Source organism: Jaculus jaculus, chromosome 8 (genome assembly GCF_020740685.1).
Source record: "Jaculus jaculus isolate mJacJac1 chromosome 8, mJacJac1.mat.Y.cur, whole genome shotgun sequence".
Lineage (NCBI taxonomy): Eukaryota > Metazoa > Chordata > Mammalia > Rodentia > Dipodidae > Jaculus > Jaculus jaculus.
Window position 1 is genome coordinate 70,210,315 of NC_059109.1, and position 18,037 is coordinate 70,228,351.

The 18,037-nt window shown below is 36.1% G+C and overlaps 1 protein-coding gene across 1 annotated transcript; it reads left to right on the forward strand.

Annotated features, from left to right (window-relative positions):
- The first annotated feature begins 15,965 nt into the window (after positions 1–15,965).
- LOC101600107 (olfactory receptor 4K1) lies at positions 15,966–16,889 on the forward strand. Its single transcript, XM_004670130.1, has one exon. It carries the CDS (start codon positions 15,966–15,968, stop codon positions 16,887–16,889), a length of 924 nt encoding a protein of 307 aa, XP_004670187.1.
- Positions 16,890–18,037: the final 1,148 nt, after the last annotated feature.

Consider the following 18,037-nt stretch of genomic DNA (forward strand, 5'->3'; position numbering starts at 1 on the left):
TGAAAGTCTTCAAGTTTTTCCCCATTTAGTATTATGTTGGCTGTAGGTTTGTCATAAATAGCTTTTATTATGTTGAGATATGTTCCTTCTATACCCAGTTTCTGTAGATCTTTTACCATGAAGGGATGTTCGGTTTCATCAAATGCCTTTTCTGCATGTGTTGAGATGATTTGGGAATGTTTGACCTTCAGTGCATTATTATACTTTATTACCTTTATCAATTTCTGTATGTTGAACCATCCCTACATCAATGGGATAAAACCTACTTGGTCGGGGTTAATAATCTTTCTGATATATTCTTGTATTCTGTTTGCCAATATTTTGCTGAGAATTTTTGCATCGATGTTCATGAAGGAGACTGGTCTGTAATTTTCTTCTTTTTTTTTGGTTCTGTCTTTTGTTTTGGTATCAAGGTGATGCTGGCTTTGTACACAGAGTTTGGTAGAATTCCTTCCTCTTCTATTTTATGGAAAAGTTTGAGAAGCAGTGGTGTTAGTTCTTCCATGCATGTCTGGTAAAATTCACCAGTGAATCCAACTGGGCCTGCACTTATTTTAGTTGGGAAACTTTTTATAATTGCTTGGATGTTATAGGTCTATTTAAATAGTTTATGTCATCTTGATTTAATTTTGCTAGGTCATATGAATCAAGGAAATCATCCCTTTCTTTCAGATTTTCACTGTTAGAGGAGTATATATTCTTAAAGTATATCTTTATGATTTTCTGAATTTCTTTGTTGTATGTTCTAATGGTGCATTTTCATCTCTAATTTTATTAATTTTTGCCTTTTCTCTCCTTCCTCTGGTCAGATTTGCTGAGGGTTTATCTTGTTTATCCTTTCAAAGAACCAACTCTTTGTTTCATTAATTCTTTGGGATTTTTTTTTTTTATTTGATTAATTTTTCTCTAATCCTTGTTATTTCTTCCCATCTACTAATTTTTGGTTTGCCTTGTTCTTCATTTTTCAAGGCCTTAAAGTAAAGCATTAAATTGTTTACTTGTGAACTCTCTAATTTCTTTTTTTTTCTTTTTTTTTTTTTGTCTAATTTCTTAATATAGACACTTAAAGCTATAAGTTTCCTTCTTAGGACTGCCTTTATTGTGCCCCAAAGGTTTTGGTATGTTGTATTCTCATCATTCTTTGATTCTATGAATTTATTGATTTCTGTTTTGATTTCTTCATTGACCCATTCATCATTCAATAGTGTACTGTTTAGTGTCCATGAATTTCTGTATGTCCTATAGTTTTTCTTGTTGCTGATTTGTAATTTAAACCCATTGTAATCAGATACAGTACAAGGGATTATCCCTATTTGACAGTATTTGTTAAGATTTGCTTTGTGTCCTAATATATGCTCTATTTTGGAGAATGTTCCATGTGCTCCTGAGAAAAATGTATATTCTAGAGCATTTGGATGGAATTTTCTGTACATATTTGTTAGGTCCATTTGTTCCATGGTATCATTTAATCCAGATGTCTCTCTGTCTACTTTTTGCTGGGAGGACCCGTCAGTTGATGAGAGTGGGGTGTTGAAGTCACCCACTACAATTCTGTTTGGTCTCACCTGTGACCTTAGGTGTAATAGTGTTTGTTTGATGAAATTGGGACCACCCATATTTGGTACATATATGTTTAGGATTTTAATGTCCTCCTTTTGGAGTGTTCCTTTAATTAGTATAAAGTGACCTTCTTTATCTTTCCTCACTACTGTTGGTTTGAATTCTATTCTGTCAGATATTAGCATAGCAATCACTACTTGTTTCCTAGGCCCATTTGCTTAAAGTACCATTTTCCATCCTTTCATCCTAAGACAGCATGTGTCTTTTATTGAGAGATGAGTTTCCTGGAGGCAATAAACAGTAGGATCCTGCCTTTTAGTCCAGTTTGCAAGCCTATTTCTTTTATATATTCTATATATATTTCTATATATTTTCTTTGGTTAGTAGTTTAATCATAACATGGTTTTGTCTGTTTGGTGTTCTAAAAGCTGCTTGTATCTGCATTGGCATTTCATTTCCAGTTTGGGGAGATTGTTCTTCTATGATTTTGTTGAAAAATGCCTACTAACATCTGGACTGAAATTCTTCTCCATATACTGTACCCTGAATTTTTATGTTTGATCTTTCCATTCTGTCACAGATATCTTGAAATTCACATTCACACATTCCTATCAGCTTGTCTTTCTCTTTGTTGGACTGTATTAGATCTGCCACCTGGTCTTCTAGTTTAGATATTCTGTTTTCTCCTCATCCATTCTACTCGTGAGGCATTCCATTGAGTTTTTTATTTGACTGACTGTGTTTTTCAGTGCTAGAATTTCTGCCTGATTTTTTTCTTCAGTATTTCTGTTTCTGTACTCATGTCTTATAATGACCTCCTTATTTTATTATCTGGTTTCCTGTGTTCTCTTGGAATTCCTTCAGGAGTTTGTTTTCTTCTTTAATACCTTTTGTTTATTCCTTTTATTTCTTTGAGTATAGATAAAATCATTTTTGAAATCTTTGTCAGACATTTCATCTAAAACAGTCTCACTGGGCATTCCTGGTGGATTTATAAATTTTAGTGGGATTCTATTCTCCTGATTCTTTGTGTTTCTTGTATTATAATATTGCAATGTTTGCATCCTGAGTTTGTTTGATGCTTGTGTTTGCTAATAATCTGCAGTGATTTTAGATTTGGAAGTCGAACTTTATATACCTCCAGAATAGGAGTTTAAGGTGCCAGCGTAGCTCTTGTACTCCAATCCAACTGCAGAAATAATCCTAGGTGCTGTGTTTGCCTGCTATTCAAGTATTCTAGTGGGCTGGATATAGCATTTTACTGGCAGGTTTTTAAAATTCAACTGAGCAATATATACATTCAATAAAAACCAGCACAGAGTACTGAAGTCTAGAGATTGGAACAAACAGATAATCTTATAAAGCTGCAAACCCTAAGGATGGTAATTGCCATTAATCCTGTCTTCAAGGAAGCTCAGATTTCTGTTCTGAAATGGGTTCCAGGTTAGCCTGGATATGAATCAGACTCTGCCCCCCATAATGACAGAAGAAAAAAAACAAAGACCCAATGACTCTGAAAGCATTAAATGCAACAATAGGCAACCCTCAAATATAACTTAATTGAGAATGGTAAATCCACCAAGAATATGTAACCCATAACCTGCCCTGACATAGAAAGAAAGATTAATACTTCTAGTGCAGGCCAATGTACCTGCTCTTTTGTCAGTCAGCCCCATTACCTTTTGAGGTAGCTTCCACTATCACCAATGGTGAATGCCCACCTTGATACCTCTGCTTTTTCCTGTGAATCAGGTGTTCTGATCAGCAGTGCTGCATGTCCCCATAGTTTGTATCAATCCCAATGTTGTTCAAAAATCTTCATAGTCAAAGTTCTTCTAGCTGAGCCATAACACAAAAAAGAAGGAAAGAAATAAAGAAAAGAAGGAAAAAAGAAAACCACAAACCACTAATGGCACAGAATAAACATTTGTACTGCAAAAGATCACACTAGAAATAGTCAACCAATACAAGATTTAATCAGGGCAAACATCAAACTCTGTAGCTCCAAGTCCAACAACTCTAGTCTGTGACAAGTCTCCAAATCCAGTAATTCTAACCAGCAATGAGTTTCTAGAGTTCCAATTCCTCCTCTCTAGCTAGGCTAGAAAACTTCATCTAGTGATGGCAGCTCTCCTTGTCAAACATGGCATAGTCCTGGCATCTCCACTAGGTCTCCAACTGCCACCCATAGTTCATCCTCATGGCTCAATCAGGTCTCCCTGCAGGTAATCCAGCAAAACTGCTTCATACTGCCCATAGCCACTTCCAAAAAACAAAACCATGTTGCAAATTCAGCAACACTCTCTTTCCTGCATTTTTTATACCCCATAATACCAGGTGGGCTGACAAATTGTTAATACGTGGGGGAAATAAAGAAGTCTTTGAAGAACAGGATACTCCTTCAGGACCCTTCAAAAGACTGCATTCTTCCTGCTGGTCCAGTGCAGATCACCTGGCCCAATCTCAATTGTAATCTCTCAATCAATATCAGCTGAATGGGCAGAAATTTTATCCCAAACATTTCATTTCTTTGCCATATCCCTCTGTTCAAATGAGTCTATTTCTATGCAATGCAACCCTGCACAAGTTCTCAGGACACAGGCATAATAGCAAGCTTCTTACACAAACTGTTTCTAGGCCAGTCCAGCCAACCTTGCTGTTGATAGTTTTTACTGCATTCAGGCCTTTCATCTCTGACCAGAATAGTCCATCAGTCTATACTTACAGCACTGCAAGTCATCTCTTAGGCCAAGATTTCAAACCCTTCCACAATCCTCTCAAAAATAAGCTCCAAAATGCCAAAAGGCACATGGTCAGGTGTCTACTAGCAATTGTCCCACTTCTTGGTACCAATTTTAATGTGGCAGTCAGGTTTGTATTGCTGGCAAAAAAAAAAAAAATACCTGACTAAGAGCAGCTTGTGAGGGAAGAAAAGCTTTATTTTGGCTTACAAACTCAAGGGGAAGTTCCATGATGGCAAGGGAACATGATGGCATGAACAGAAGGTGGACATCACCCCCTGGCCAATATCATATGGACAACAGCGGCAGAAAGTAGACCAAACACTGGCAAAAGGAAACTGGATATAATACCCATAAGGCTACCAACAATAATACACTGTCTCCAGGAGGCTTTAATTCCCAAATTGCTATCATATGGAAAGCTACCATTCAGAAAACCTAAGTTTATGGGGGACACTGAATCACCATAGATGGGAAGATCATATATCCTAGAAGGAAATCTGCTGTTTTGCTAAATGGACATGATGTGCCCATCAAATTGACTTATAAATATTTATATTAATGCTCATATATTAGTGCTTCTATCATTTTTTGGTTAGTAAAGCTTGTTTTACAATCAGAAGTGGTTACTAAAGAGATTCATATCTGGTCAAATGGTAAGAAAAAATGACTGATGAGGGCTCAGTCCTAAATGGGGCATATATATTATGCCCTCTGAGGCTCATGGAATGTTGCTGAAGAGGGGAAGAAAGATTGTAAGAGCTAGAGGGTGGGGGGAGTGTAATGAAATGCTGCCTTTGACATGACATGGCCTTTGCATTCATGAACAGCTGTGGCTACCTGTATAAACTTGCACAAAATTTGGCCCATCAGTATTCCATAATGGACAGAAGGCTCAAGAGGTCTCACTGGTACCTGAGGAGTTAATAGTTATCAAGGAGGGGATGCATTTTCTCCAGTAGTATACCAACTGGCAAGTTACCCATGTTTCAGCAAATAGACTTTACCCATGCTCAGGAAAGTAACTCAGTAGGTCATACATATGTAAACATTTAAAAAGACATGAAAGTAGAATAGGGACTAGTTGAGAAGGGGTTCCACAGGACTGGGAAGAGGATAAGAGATGGTAATGGAGGGTAAATGTGATCAATGTCTAAAATTATAAAATATAAATTTAATTAAAAAATAAACACTGGGATCTGAGTCAGGCTTTAAAGTGTTAGAGTATGGTTTGTTTTTTCCAGGTTCCTTATATGTGTGCTCTTCTTTCTATTCAGCATGGAGGATCCTTTCAAGTATTTTCTGTAGATCTGGTTTAGTCTTCATATATTTCTTTAGCCTGCTTTTGTTGTAGAATGTCCTTATTTCTCCACCTATTTGACTGGACAGCTTTTCCAAATAAAGCAATCTTGGTTCACAGTTGTTATATTTCAAAACTTGGAATATACCATTCAAAGCTATTCTGGCTTTTAAAGTTTGTGTTGAGTAATCTGCTGTGATACTGATGGGCTTTCCTTTATAGTTGTTTTGCTTTTTGTCTCTAACTGCTTTCAATATATTTTCTTTGGTTTTCATATTTAGTAGTTTAATTATAACATATCAGGGAGAAGTTCCTTTTTGGTTTTGGCTGTTTGGTGTTCTGAAAGCTTCTTGTATCTGTATTGGCATTTCTTTCCCAATTTGAGGATAATTTTCTTCTATGATTTTGGTGAAAATACCTACTATGCCTTTGGATTGAAATTCTTCTCCTACTATACCCTTAATTCTTATGTTTGATCTTTTCATAGTGTCCCAGATATCTTGAAATTCCCATTTATACCTTCCTAGTGGCTTATCTTTCTCATTGTTAGACTGTATTAGATCTGCCAGCTGGTCTTCTAGTTTAGATATTCTGTTCTCTCCTTCATCCATTCTACTGAATGAATTTCAGCCTGGTTTTTCGTCATTACTTCTATTTCCTTACTCATGTCTTGTGATGACCTCCTTATTTCATTAAGCTAGTTTCTAGTGTTGGAATTCATTCACTACTTTGTTTTCTTCTTTAATTCCTTTGTTATCTTCTTTGATTTTTCCTTTGATCTCTTTTAGTATAGATAAAATCATTTTTTTTAAATCTTTGTCAGGCATTTCATCTAAAATGGTCTTATTGGTGGTTATTTCTGATAGATTTATAATTTCTGGTGGGGTTGTATTGACTTGATTCTTTGTGCTTCTTGTGTTATAATGTAATTTTTGCATCCTGAATTGATTTTATGCTTAGGTTTTTCTAATTATCTGTGTGCTCTTAGACTTGGAAATCCAGCTTTATGTACCTTCAGAGTAGTAGTTTAAGGTGCCAAGTGTAGCTCTTGTACTCCAATCCACCTGCAGAAGTAATCCTACATGTTGAGTTTGCCTACTATTAAAGCATTCTAGTGGGCTGGGTGGAGCAATTTACTGACAAAATTCTAAAATTCAATTGAGCAATATACACATTCAATAAAAAGCATCAGAGTATGCAAGTATGGGCATTGAAACAAACAGATAACCTTATAATGCCAAAATCCTTAAGGATGTGTGTTGCTTTACACTCTTAATCCTACATTCTGGGAGGTTGAGATTTCTGTTCTGAAATGGGTTCCATGTCAGCCTGGGTCTGAATCAGACCCTGCCCCCCATAATAACAGAAGAAAAAAGACAAAGGCACTATGAATCTGAATGCATTAAAGACAGCAATAGTCAACCCCCAAATACAGCTTAATTGAGAATAGTAAACACAACCACAAATGCGTAACCCATAACCTGCCCTGACATGAAAAGGAATACCACTTCCAGTGCAGGCCTATATACCTGCTCTTTTGTCAGTCAGCCTCATTACCATTTGGAGTGGCTTCCAATCTCACCAATGCTGAGTGCCCACCTCTATCCCTCCATGTTGTGCTTTGCAGTTGGTGCTCTGATCAACTATGCTGGATTTCCTGCTGCCAGGAGCTGAATGCATTCTGTGGAGGTTCCTGATTTGATGGTTGGAGGATGAGAGAATGCAAGAAGCCTGGAGTTTTGCTGGAACTGCTCAGCTGGTGCCACCAGTATCCCTTTCAGCAGATCCTTAGCTGATCTCCACTGTCTTCCCTTCAGGTTTGATGAGGTTGGAAAATCCCCACCTTTGGTCTTTGCTCCTGCAGCTGGGTTTTGGGCTAGGCAGGTGTGAAGGGTCAGGCTGACATCCAGATCCACGCAGGATGCAAATGCCTCCATGGGCTTCTCATCAGGTTCCTACTTTATGGTAGATCTTGGTCTTTCCTGATTCTCTGTTATGGCTGATAAAAACCTGAACACCTTCACTTTTTGCAAGAAAAGTGTATTTTGCTGTGGTTTTGCTTAAATCCCTCCCTAGGCTGGTTTGTTGTGACTCCTGTTCAGCCATCTTACCAGAAGTTCAGAATACACATTATTTTCAACAGCACAAGAAAATTCTCTAAAATAGACCATATATTAAGACACAAAGCAAATTTTAACAAATACAGGAAAATTGAAATAATTCCTTGCACTCTATCTGATCACAAATCTATCTGATCAAATCAACAGCAAGAAAAGCTAAAGAGCATACACAAATTCATGGAACCTAAACTACACACTACTAAATGATGAATGGGTCAATGAAGATATCAAGAAGCAAATTAAAATATCCATGGAATCAAATAATAATGAAAACACAATATAACAAAATCTTTGGGACACAATGAAGGCAGTTCTAAAAGAGAGGTTTATAGCTTTAAGTGCCTATGTTAATAAATTATGTCACAAGTAAAAGAACAAGGCAAACCAAAAATCAGTAGATGGTAATCAGTAGTAAAAATTAGGGCATAAATTAATGAAATGGAAACCAAATACATATATATGAAGAATCAATGAAACAAGGAGCTGGTTCTTTGAAAGGATAAACAAGATTGATAGACCCTTAGCAAATGTAACCAAAAGAAAGAGAAAAGAGACAAAAGCATAATAAAATTAGAGATGAAAGATTCACCATTACAACATAAAGCAAAGAAAGTCATAGGGATATACTTTAAGAACATATACTCCACTAAGTTTGGAAATGTGAAAGAAATGGATGATTTATTTGATTTATATGACCTACCACAATTAAATAAATATGAGATAAAACACTTAAATATACCTATAACTGTTACAGAGATCCAAGAAGTTAGGAAAATTTTCCCAACTAAAAAAAGTCTAGGCCCTGAGGTGAATTTTATCAGACCTTCATGGAAGAACTAACACCAATGCTTCTCAAACTTTTCCATAAACTGTAGAATGAAGAAATTTGACCAAACTCATTCTATGAAGCCATCACCCTGATACCAAAATGAGACAAAGGCAGAGCAAAAATAAAACTACAGACCAATCTCCCTCATGAACATAGTTGCAAAACTTCTCAATAAAATTTAGCAAACAGAATGCAACAATATATTAGAAAAACTATTCATGCCTGACAAGTAGGCTTTACCCCAGAAATGCAGGGATGATTCAACATACGAAAATCAATAAATGTAATGAACTATGTAAATGGACTGAAGGACAAAGAAATCACATGATCATGTCACTAGATACAAAACAAAAGGCATTTGAAAAAAATAACATCCCTTCATTATAAAAGTCCTGCATAGGGCTAGAGAGATGGCGTAGCAGTTAAGCACTTGCCTGTGAAGCCTAAGGACCCCGGTTCTTTCAAGGCTTGATTCCCCAGGACCCATGTTATCCAGATGCACAAGCGAGAGCACGTGTCTGGAGTTCATTTGCAGTGGCTGGAGGCCCTGGCATGCCCAGTCTCTTTCTCTCTCTCTCTACCTGCCTCTTTATTTCTCTGTCTGTCACTCTCAAATAAATAAATGAAAATGAACAAAAGTCCTGCATAAAGTGTAAATAGAAGGAACATATCTCAACATACCAAAATCTATTTATGACAAACCTACAACCAACATAATACTAAATGGAGAAAATCTTGCAGCTTTTCTACTAAAATCAAGAACAAGACAAGGGTGTCCATTGTTCCCACTTTTATTTAATATATATTGGAAGTCTTACTTATAGCATTAAGGCAAGAGACACACGTTAAAGGAATACAGATTGGAAAGGAAGAGATCAAATTATCATTATTTGCACCTGATAAGATTCTATACATAAAGGACCCTAAAACTCTACCAGCAAACTGTTGGAGCTGATAAAGACTTTTAGCAATGTAGCAGGATACAAAATAAGCACACAGAAATCTGTAGCCGTCATACATATTAACAACAAATATGTTGAGGATGAAATAAGGGAATTACTCCCATTCACAGTCGCCTCAGAAAAGAATAAAGTACCTTGGAATAAACCTAATCGAGAACATGAAGAATCTCTACAATGAAACCTTTAAAACACCCAAGAGAGAAATTGCAGAAGATGCTAGCAAACGAAAAGACATCCCATGTTCTCAGGTTTTGAGAATCAATATTGTAAAAATAGCAATCTTACCAAAAGCAGTGTACACATTTAATGCAATCCCCATCAAAATTCAAATGGCATTCTTCATGGAAATAGAAAAAACAGTCCTAAAATTTAGTTGGAAGCACAAAAAAACCTCGAATATCTAAAACAACTTTGAGCAACAAATAAGGCTGGTGGTATCACCATACCCAATTTTAACCTCTATCACAGAACTATCGTAACAAAAACAGTAACACATTGACACAAAAACAGACATATAGATCAATGGAACAGAATAGAGGACCCTAAGGTGTAAGTCCAGACAGCTACAGCCACCTGCTCGTTGACAACAATGCCAAAAACACTCTTTGGAGAAAAGACAGCCTCTTCAACAAATGGTGCTGGGAAAACTGGATATCTATATGTAGGATTAAAATAGGCCTTTATCTCTCTCCATGCACAGGAATTAAGTCCAAATGCACCTTAATATCAGACATAAAACTCAAACTACTAGAGGAAAAAGTAGGGAAAATCCTTCAACATATTGGCATAGGAAAAGACTTTCTGAATATAACCCCATTGACTTGAGAAATAAAACCACTAATTAACCATTGGGACCTGATGAAACTACAGAGTTTTTGTACAGCAAAGGAAGCATTTTGTCTTAGCACATTTTAAATTATTGATCTTTGTTTTCTCTGTGGAAGATATGTAATATCATTAAAAATTGTCAAATTCAATTTGATTGGGAGATGCAGAAAAATAAAATTTTGCTTTTTAAAATATTTTTTTGTTCATTTTTATTTATTTATTTATTTGAGAGCAACAGACACAGAGAGAAAGACAGATAGAGGGAGAGAGAGAGAATGGGTGCTCCAGGGCTTCCAGCCACTGCAAGTGAACTCCAGACGTGTGCGCCCCCTTGTGCATCTGGCTAACGTGGGACCTGGGGAACTGAGCCTCGAACCAGGGTCCATAGGCTTCACAGGCAAGTGCTTAACTGCTAAGCCATCTCTCCAGCCCAAAATTTTGCTTTTTTTTTCTCTAAGTGTTACATAGTTTTGCAACACTTTAGTCACTTACTAAACCTGCTAGGAAAGTAATTTGTAGGCTACACTATATATTTCAGAAAGAATAACAGTACTGACTGGGACAAAACTGAACCTACAGAAACAATAAGCTGATTTGTGAGAATCCAATTGCAACTGTGAAAAACAGAAATGTTGCCATAAGTGCTCTTATAAAATGATTAATGATTGCCACATCAGCTATATCTGAGGACTTAAAAATAAGTAATGTGGCCTGAAGAGATGGCTCAGCAGTTACGGCCCTTGCCTGGAAAGCCTAAGGACTTGGGTTTAATTCCCCAGTAACTATGTAAAGTTAGATGCACAAAGTGGCACATGAAAATGGAGTTCATTTGCAGTAGTTGGAGGTCCTGGAGCACCCATTCTCTCTCTCTCTCTCATGTGCCTCTTTCTTTCTCTATAAATGAAAATGTTCAGTGTCTACAATTACACATACCTATCAATATAGCTACATTTGCAGATGTGTAGATATATAAAAACACAGGCATATACCCAGATATAAGTTGTCAGTTTTTATATGGCTTAAATCTCAGATGTCCTCAACAGGCTCATGTTTTGAATGCCTGGTCCCTGAGTTGATTTAGGTATTTTAGTAGGAAATGGAAATCTTTGTAAAGTGGGAACTAGCTGAAGAAAGTTAAAATCAAGTAATCTTTTTCTTTCACATGTATATACTAGTTTGTTAAAGCACAAAAACATTTTATTCCCAGAAAATTTATTTAGTAAGACATAATTACTCTCACTGTGAGTACCACATATCTCTAAAGGAAAATTTCCTCCCCAGTGAAATCCACTTCCTGGAATGAGCACAGGATACTGTGACCACATGATTGAAAGCATGAGAAGCAGAGTGTTACCTACCTCAGGGTAGGAACTACCTGGATACTTCTATAAAACTTACTGCACGGTCAAATTAAAATGTATCCAGTCACAATTACAAATATTTTTCATATGAAGACTTATAGAAGAAACTGAGACAATTGTAAACAATAAATTTGAATGAAAACAAGGAAGCAGAAGATAGAGCATATTTAAAGTGTAAGTATTATATACCATGAAAATATTCCTAAACTATAAAAATAATCGATAAAATCTCTCATACAAAATCAGCTATTAAGAGATGACAAAGAAGTCAGACTGGAAGTTCTATCTAGCAGAAAGGAATTCCCATCCTCTACTTACCTCACTTAGCCAAACTGACAGGTCCTGGGTAAGAATTTGACAACAGAAGGGAGTGTTTCAAACATTATCAGTTCCTGCTCTGTCCCATCATGCTTCTACTCAGATAAAATTTATCCATCCATCGAATAAAAATTTGTTGACTCTCAAAATTTTTCTTTAATGAAGAATGAAGAAACTATTAATATGCTAATGAGCTTTCTTCATTGATTTCTGCTTCTAGGCTTATAGGGAACCAAATATTAAAACTTAAAGCCAAGATAAGGACATAGCATTCTTATTTTTTCAGAATTTGACACACTTTGGAAATATTAACTTTTTTTAAAATTTTTTTTTTAATTTATTTATTTGAGAGCGACAGACACAGGAGAAAGACAGATAGAGGGAGAGAGAGAGAATGGGCGAGCCAGGGCTTCCAGACTCTGCAAACGAACTCCAGACGCATGTGCCCCCTTGTGCATCTGGCTAAAGTGGGACCTGGGGAACCGAGCCTCGAACCGGGGTCCTTAGGCTTCATAGGCAAGCGCTTAACAGCTAAGCCATCTCTCCAGCCCGGAAATATTAACGTTTTGAACATTGATTTTTTTTAATGTGACTAATTTGACCAAGAATAGAGAGATTCTCTAATAAGACATTTTAAGATCTGAAAATCCTTCTATCTCTGAGGTTCAGTAGCAGTGAAAGATTCATTAACAGACAGACTTATGGGTATTCTGTGTATAGTCAAGGAATGCATAGTGAACTTCTACCTGTTGCCCTGATATAATTGCTTCTGTAGTTAGAATTTTGGAGATGAAAATAGTTTACAGACATCCAATTTCTATGTCTCATGCTGGTCATATAGATAGTAAGTGTTAAGTTTACTCATCATTATGAATGGGGATATACATTAATTATTAAGACAACAGAATTTTTAAGACGTTTAGATACTTAACGCTTTTTTGGAGATGATTTTTGTAAGCTATATATTACTAACCTTAAAATAAAAATATAATGTATTATTCATTCTCCTTCCTCCTCTTCCCCTTCTTAAAACACACACACACTCTCTCATTTCTCATCTCTCATTTCTCTATCCTTCCACACTGCCGTATAAATGGCTGTTATTTTTCTCCCTGTAATAAGATCAGGTTATCATATCACATTTTAGAAAAAACAGGTGAGAAAGTTAACAAATTATATTTTTGCATTTCAAGGTCCATGGGATGATCCTAAGCCAGACTCACCTTAGCATCCTGTTGTTCTGCCACACATATCACAATTATTTAACTATAAGTACTAGTCCCAAAGCTTCTTCAAAACTACTGGCAGAATCTTTGCTGTAAGTGAACAATTTACTACTTTTGTAAACCCTAGAAAATTTACTAGTCTAAACTTCTCTGAGTCTCACTTCCCTCAGTTGTCAAATGTATATGTAAATGGCTTATACTTTCCAGTAATATGCGATGATAAAATGAATAAATGCATGTTATATGCTTGGGAGAAAATACTATAAAGCTTGTTTTTATCATCACTATTATTATATATAGCATATTTTAAAATATTGTCTATTTGACTTAAGTGTGAAATCCTAATGTAACTTTCCCTGGGATTGTAAATATTTATTATTTTTCAGAGGTACATTATGCCAGTTTTACTAGTATAAAAATATACTATATACATCTTCCGTAATCAAAATAATGCTTTGCTTTTTGATAAGATATTTCTAAGTTGCCCACTGAAATTACCACAATTCCAGCTTTAAAAATAGGTTTGGGGACCTGGAAGATGGCTCAGTAGATAAGAGTGCTTGCTGTGCCGCATGAGGACCTGAGTTCAACCTCAACACCCACATGAAAATACAGGCAAGGCTGTGCGTGTCTGAAACTTCAGCATTGGAGGGGCCAGAGTCAGGAGGATTGCTTATTCTCCCTAGTCAGCTACGTGAGCTCCAGGTTCAATGAGAGACCATCTCAGGGAAACAAGTCAGAAGAATGATAGAGTGGGGCATCAGGTGTTTTCCTCTATATTTTGCATGTGTGCACCAAGAGCATGTGCATCTTCACAGACATGTGCTTAACACACACACACACACACACACACACACACACACACACACACACATACACTACACACAAATGCAGAAGCAAAAGTATTGGTTACTCTACGTGCCTTGTGCTGTCAGAGTTTGCCTTTTAAAATCCATAGTTGTGGCTTTTTAGGGTGTTGGCTTAGTCTTAGAAGTGAGAATGTCTTTTCTCCTCTTCATCCTTGCCCATACTATACGTGTTTGATATTCTAGTATCAGCTCAGCTATTCATCATTGAGAGAGAACTCCTTCCTCTCACAATGGAAGCTCAGATAGGTCAGTCTGTGCTTCACTGAACTGTCAGTGTTCTTTGGCAACTAGTTCCCACTCTTCTGAAACTTGCTTTCAACAGAGATCCAAAGAAGAAAGTTTGTGCTTCAGTACCCAAATTAAGATTATGCAAGAAAGGTACATAAGAAGTTTAATTCTTATAACTGGTTTCAGGTTACTTTATTTAAGCAGTATCATGTTCAAATTCTAGTTGAATCTGAGTAATTTAGTCCCAGCAAACCACTGCTGACCATGGAGGACAGAGCTTCAATCACACAGAGACAGACATCTGTCATGTTCTGTTCAGTGCCCAGAACTGAGGTCAGTATGTGTCCTTAGTCACTTTGGGAAAAATTGTGGGGCCTTCCTCTAGCATCAAGTGACCACATGTGTCAGGCAGAATGCACAAAACAAAACAAAATAAGACCATGAGAGAAATTTTTCACATTGCTTATCTTTTCTCTTTTGTTAATATGCTAATCATTTGCAATGAACTACATATAGTTACATATTCAAAAAAGGACCATTCATGAAATACATATTTTGACAATTCAAGTGTTCCTGGTTTATACAGAAATGGCCAAATAACTGTCAAAACATGAGACTGAAAATATATGGGAGTTCACTGGTTCATTCCTAATTGATCTTTATGTGACAGAAGGATAATTTTCATTAGTAGTGTTAAAAATAAACAAGGAAAGTATTGACTTTCAGAAAAACTTTCAGTGTGTCACCATATACCCGTTTTCATATTTCATGACTATAAATTTTAAGAAAATTAGTACATCTGTCTCACATTTAAAGATTAATTTGCAGCTACAGTTTATTCTTAAGCAATCATTCCCAATTTAAAATGATCTCCATAGGCATGTGCCACTTTGCATCTGGCTATACTTGAGTACTAGGTTATCAAACCCAGACCCTCCAGCTTTGCAAGCAAGTGCCTTTAACTACTGAGCAATCTCTCCTGTCCCCACACAGGGTTTTGAGACAGTCTTTTTATGTAGCCTAAGGTGGCCTCAAACTCACAATGACCCTCCTGCCTCAGCCTTCACAATTTAACGTTTATGCTCTGTAGCATGCCTGTTCCTCTGGCCAGACCATTCAACTCATGGGTCTCTGAATAAATCTTTTATGTTTTACCTTTATCTGAAATTACATTTTTTTCATTATTTTGCTTAGTGTATTTCAAAAGTTAAACATTTTCAAAGCCCAAATAAGTCTTGGAATTAAAAGTTTCCCTATCACTTTTACACCTTTATTCTAATTAATTTTTATGGCATTAATATTATCCCTAATATGTTTCTCTGTTTTTTAATATCTAATTTTAAAATTTATGTATTTTTCAATTTTATTCATTTTTATTCAATTTTTATTCAATTTCATTCAATTCATATATAATTCTATTCCTACCACTATTCCAACTTTCCATACTAGCCATAGGTATTAAATACTAATAAACTGATATATATGTATATACAATATATTAAATTAAGTTGATTCATTTGAAAGCTTATCATATCTTCTGTATATGAAATAAGTGTATCATAATTCCACTCATGGTAATATTTTCCTGACTTTCATTTATTTAGGTGAGTATAGGTTGGATCCATGGCTCTCAGTAATGAATCAACAGTGTCTGAGTTTGTGCTTCTGGGACTGTCTAATTCTTGGGGACTTCAACTTTTATTTTTTGCCATCTTTACTGTAGTCTATGTAATATCAGTCCTAGGCAATGTCATGACTATTGTCATCATTATTTCTGATTCACATTTGAACTCTCCTATGTATTTCTTTCTTGGTAACCTGTCTTTCATTGATATTTGCCAATCCAACTTTGCCACTCCCAAGATGCTTGTGGACTTCTTTGCTGAGCACAAGACTATCTCCTTTGCAGGTTGCATGACCCAGATATTTCTTCTTCATAGTTTTGTTGGGAGTGAGATGATGTTACTAGTAGCCATGGGCTATGACCGATTCATAGCAATATGTAAGCCTCTGTACTATGATGTCATTATGAACCACAGGCTATGTATCATCTTTGTGTCAGTTTCCTGGGCAGTGGGTGTTCTTCATTCAGTGAGCCACTTGGCTTTTACTGTGGATCTGCCCTTCTGTGGTCCCAAGGAGGTAGACAGTTTCTTCTGTGACCTTCCCCTGGTCATAAAGCTGGCTTGCATTGATACATACAAAATGGAAATCTTGACCCTAGTTAACAGTGGCTTGATATCACTAAGCTGTTTTCTGGCTTTAATGATTTCCTATGCCATCATTTTGATCACGGTCCGGCACCAGTCATTCAAGGCACTTTCCACACTAACTGCCCATTTCACAGTAGTGATTCTTTTCTTTGGGCCTTGCATTTATTTTTATATCTGGCCTTTTAGCAGGCTTTCTGTGGACAAATACCTTTCTGTCTTCTACACTATTTGTACACCCTTACTGAACCCCATCATATACTCTCTGAGGAATGATGATATTAAATCAGCTTTATGGAAATTGAGAAATCGTCATGTGAATTCCTGGAAAAAATAAATTTATCCATGAGAGAATCATGCTGAATTAGAATAAAAATCCTCAGATGGGAGCTGGGTATGATGGCACATGCCTTTAATCCCAGCACTTGGGAAGTAGAGGTAGGAGGATTATCATGAGTTTGAAGCCACCCTGAGACTACATAGTGAATTCCAGGTCAGCCTGAGCTCAACTGAGACCCTACCGGACAGACCCCCTCCCCAAAAAAAGTCCTCAGATGAGTTTCCACATCATGTCAAATATTTTTAATTAATTTATTTATTTATATTTTAATTTTTTTGAGAGAGTGTTGGCACACCAGAACCCCAGCCACTGAAATCAAACTCCACACTCTTGTGCCTCCTAGTGGGCATGTGCGACCTCAGTTTTGTGCATCTGGCTTATGTGGGGTAATGTCAAATATTTTTGATAGTGATGTAGGTTATTAAGTTATGACCTTTTGTCCTAAATGCCAGGTATTTGCATAATACAAGTTCCTAGGTCAACTCAAGTGGGGTTTCAGAAAAAAAATAATTACTTTAAGGTGCTAAACTGCAAACTGTCTTAAAAATATTTAGTAACTTTAAAAAATATTTTAAGGATTCTAAAGTTATGATGTGTACAAAATGTTATTTCAATTTCACTAACCTTGTATTCTCTTCAATTGAACACATGATGTTTTAAAAATATTAATTTTTTGCATGTATGTATGTATGTATGAATATACATTTGTAACTTGTAACCAAAATGTACAAGCCAGTTGAATTTCTGATATCATCACTCAATTTACATGTAATACTATTACATATACTCATACAATTGAAAATATCCTATTTTTTAACAAGGATTTCTCAGCATTAACATATATTTCTCAGATTTTTCTAATGTATTGAATATTTTGTCTATTTATAATTTAGCTATTCCATAGCTGGTTATAATAGCTTTATTACTTTTGCTTATGATTTTTTTTTTACATTTTTTTTAGGTTATAATTTCTTATGTGATTCATGTTATGAGTTCATAGCATCTATTTCATATTATTTCAACTTGCTATAGGAATTTTTTTGAGGTAGGGTCTCACTCTAGCTCAGGCTGCCCTGAGAATTCACAGTGCAGTCTCAGTCTGGCCTCAAACTCACAGTAATCCTCCTATCTCTGCCTCCTGAGTG

Coding starts and splice junctions, on each gene's coding strand:
- LOC101600107 (XM_004670130.1), top strand. CDS start 15,966: ATGGCTCTCAGTAATGAATCAACAGTGTCTGAGTTTGTGCTTCTGGGA.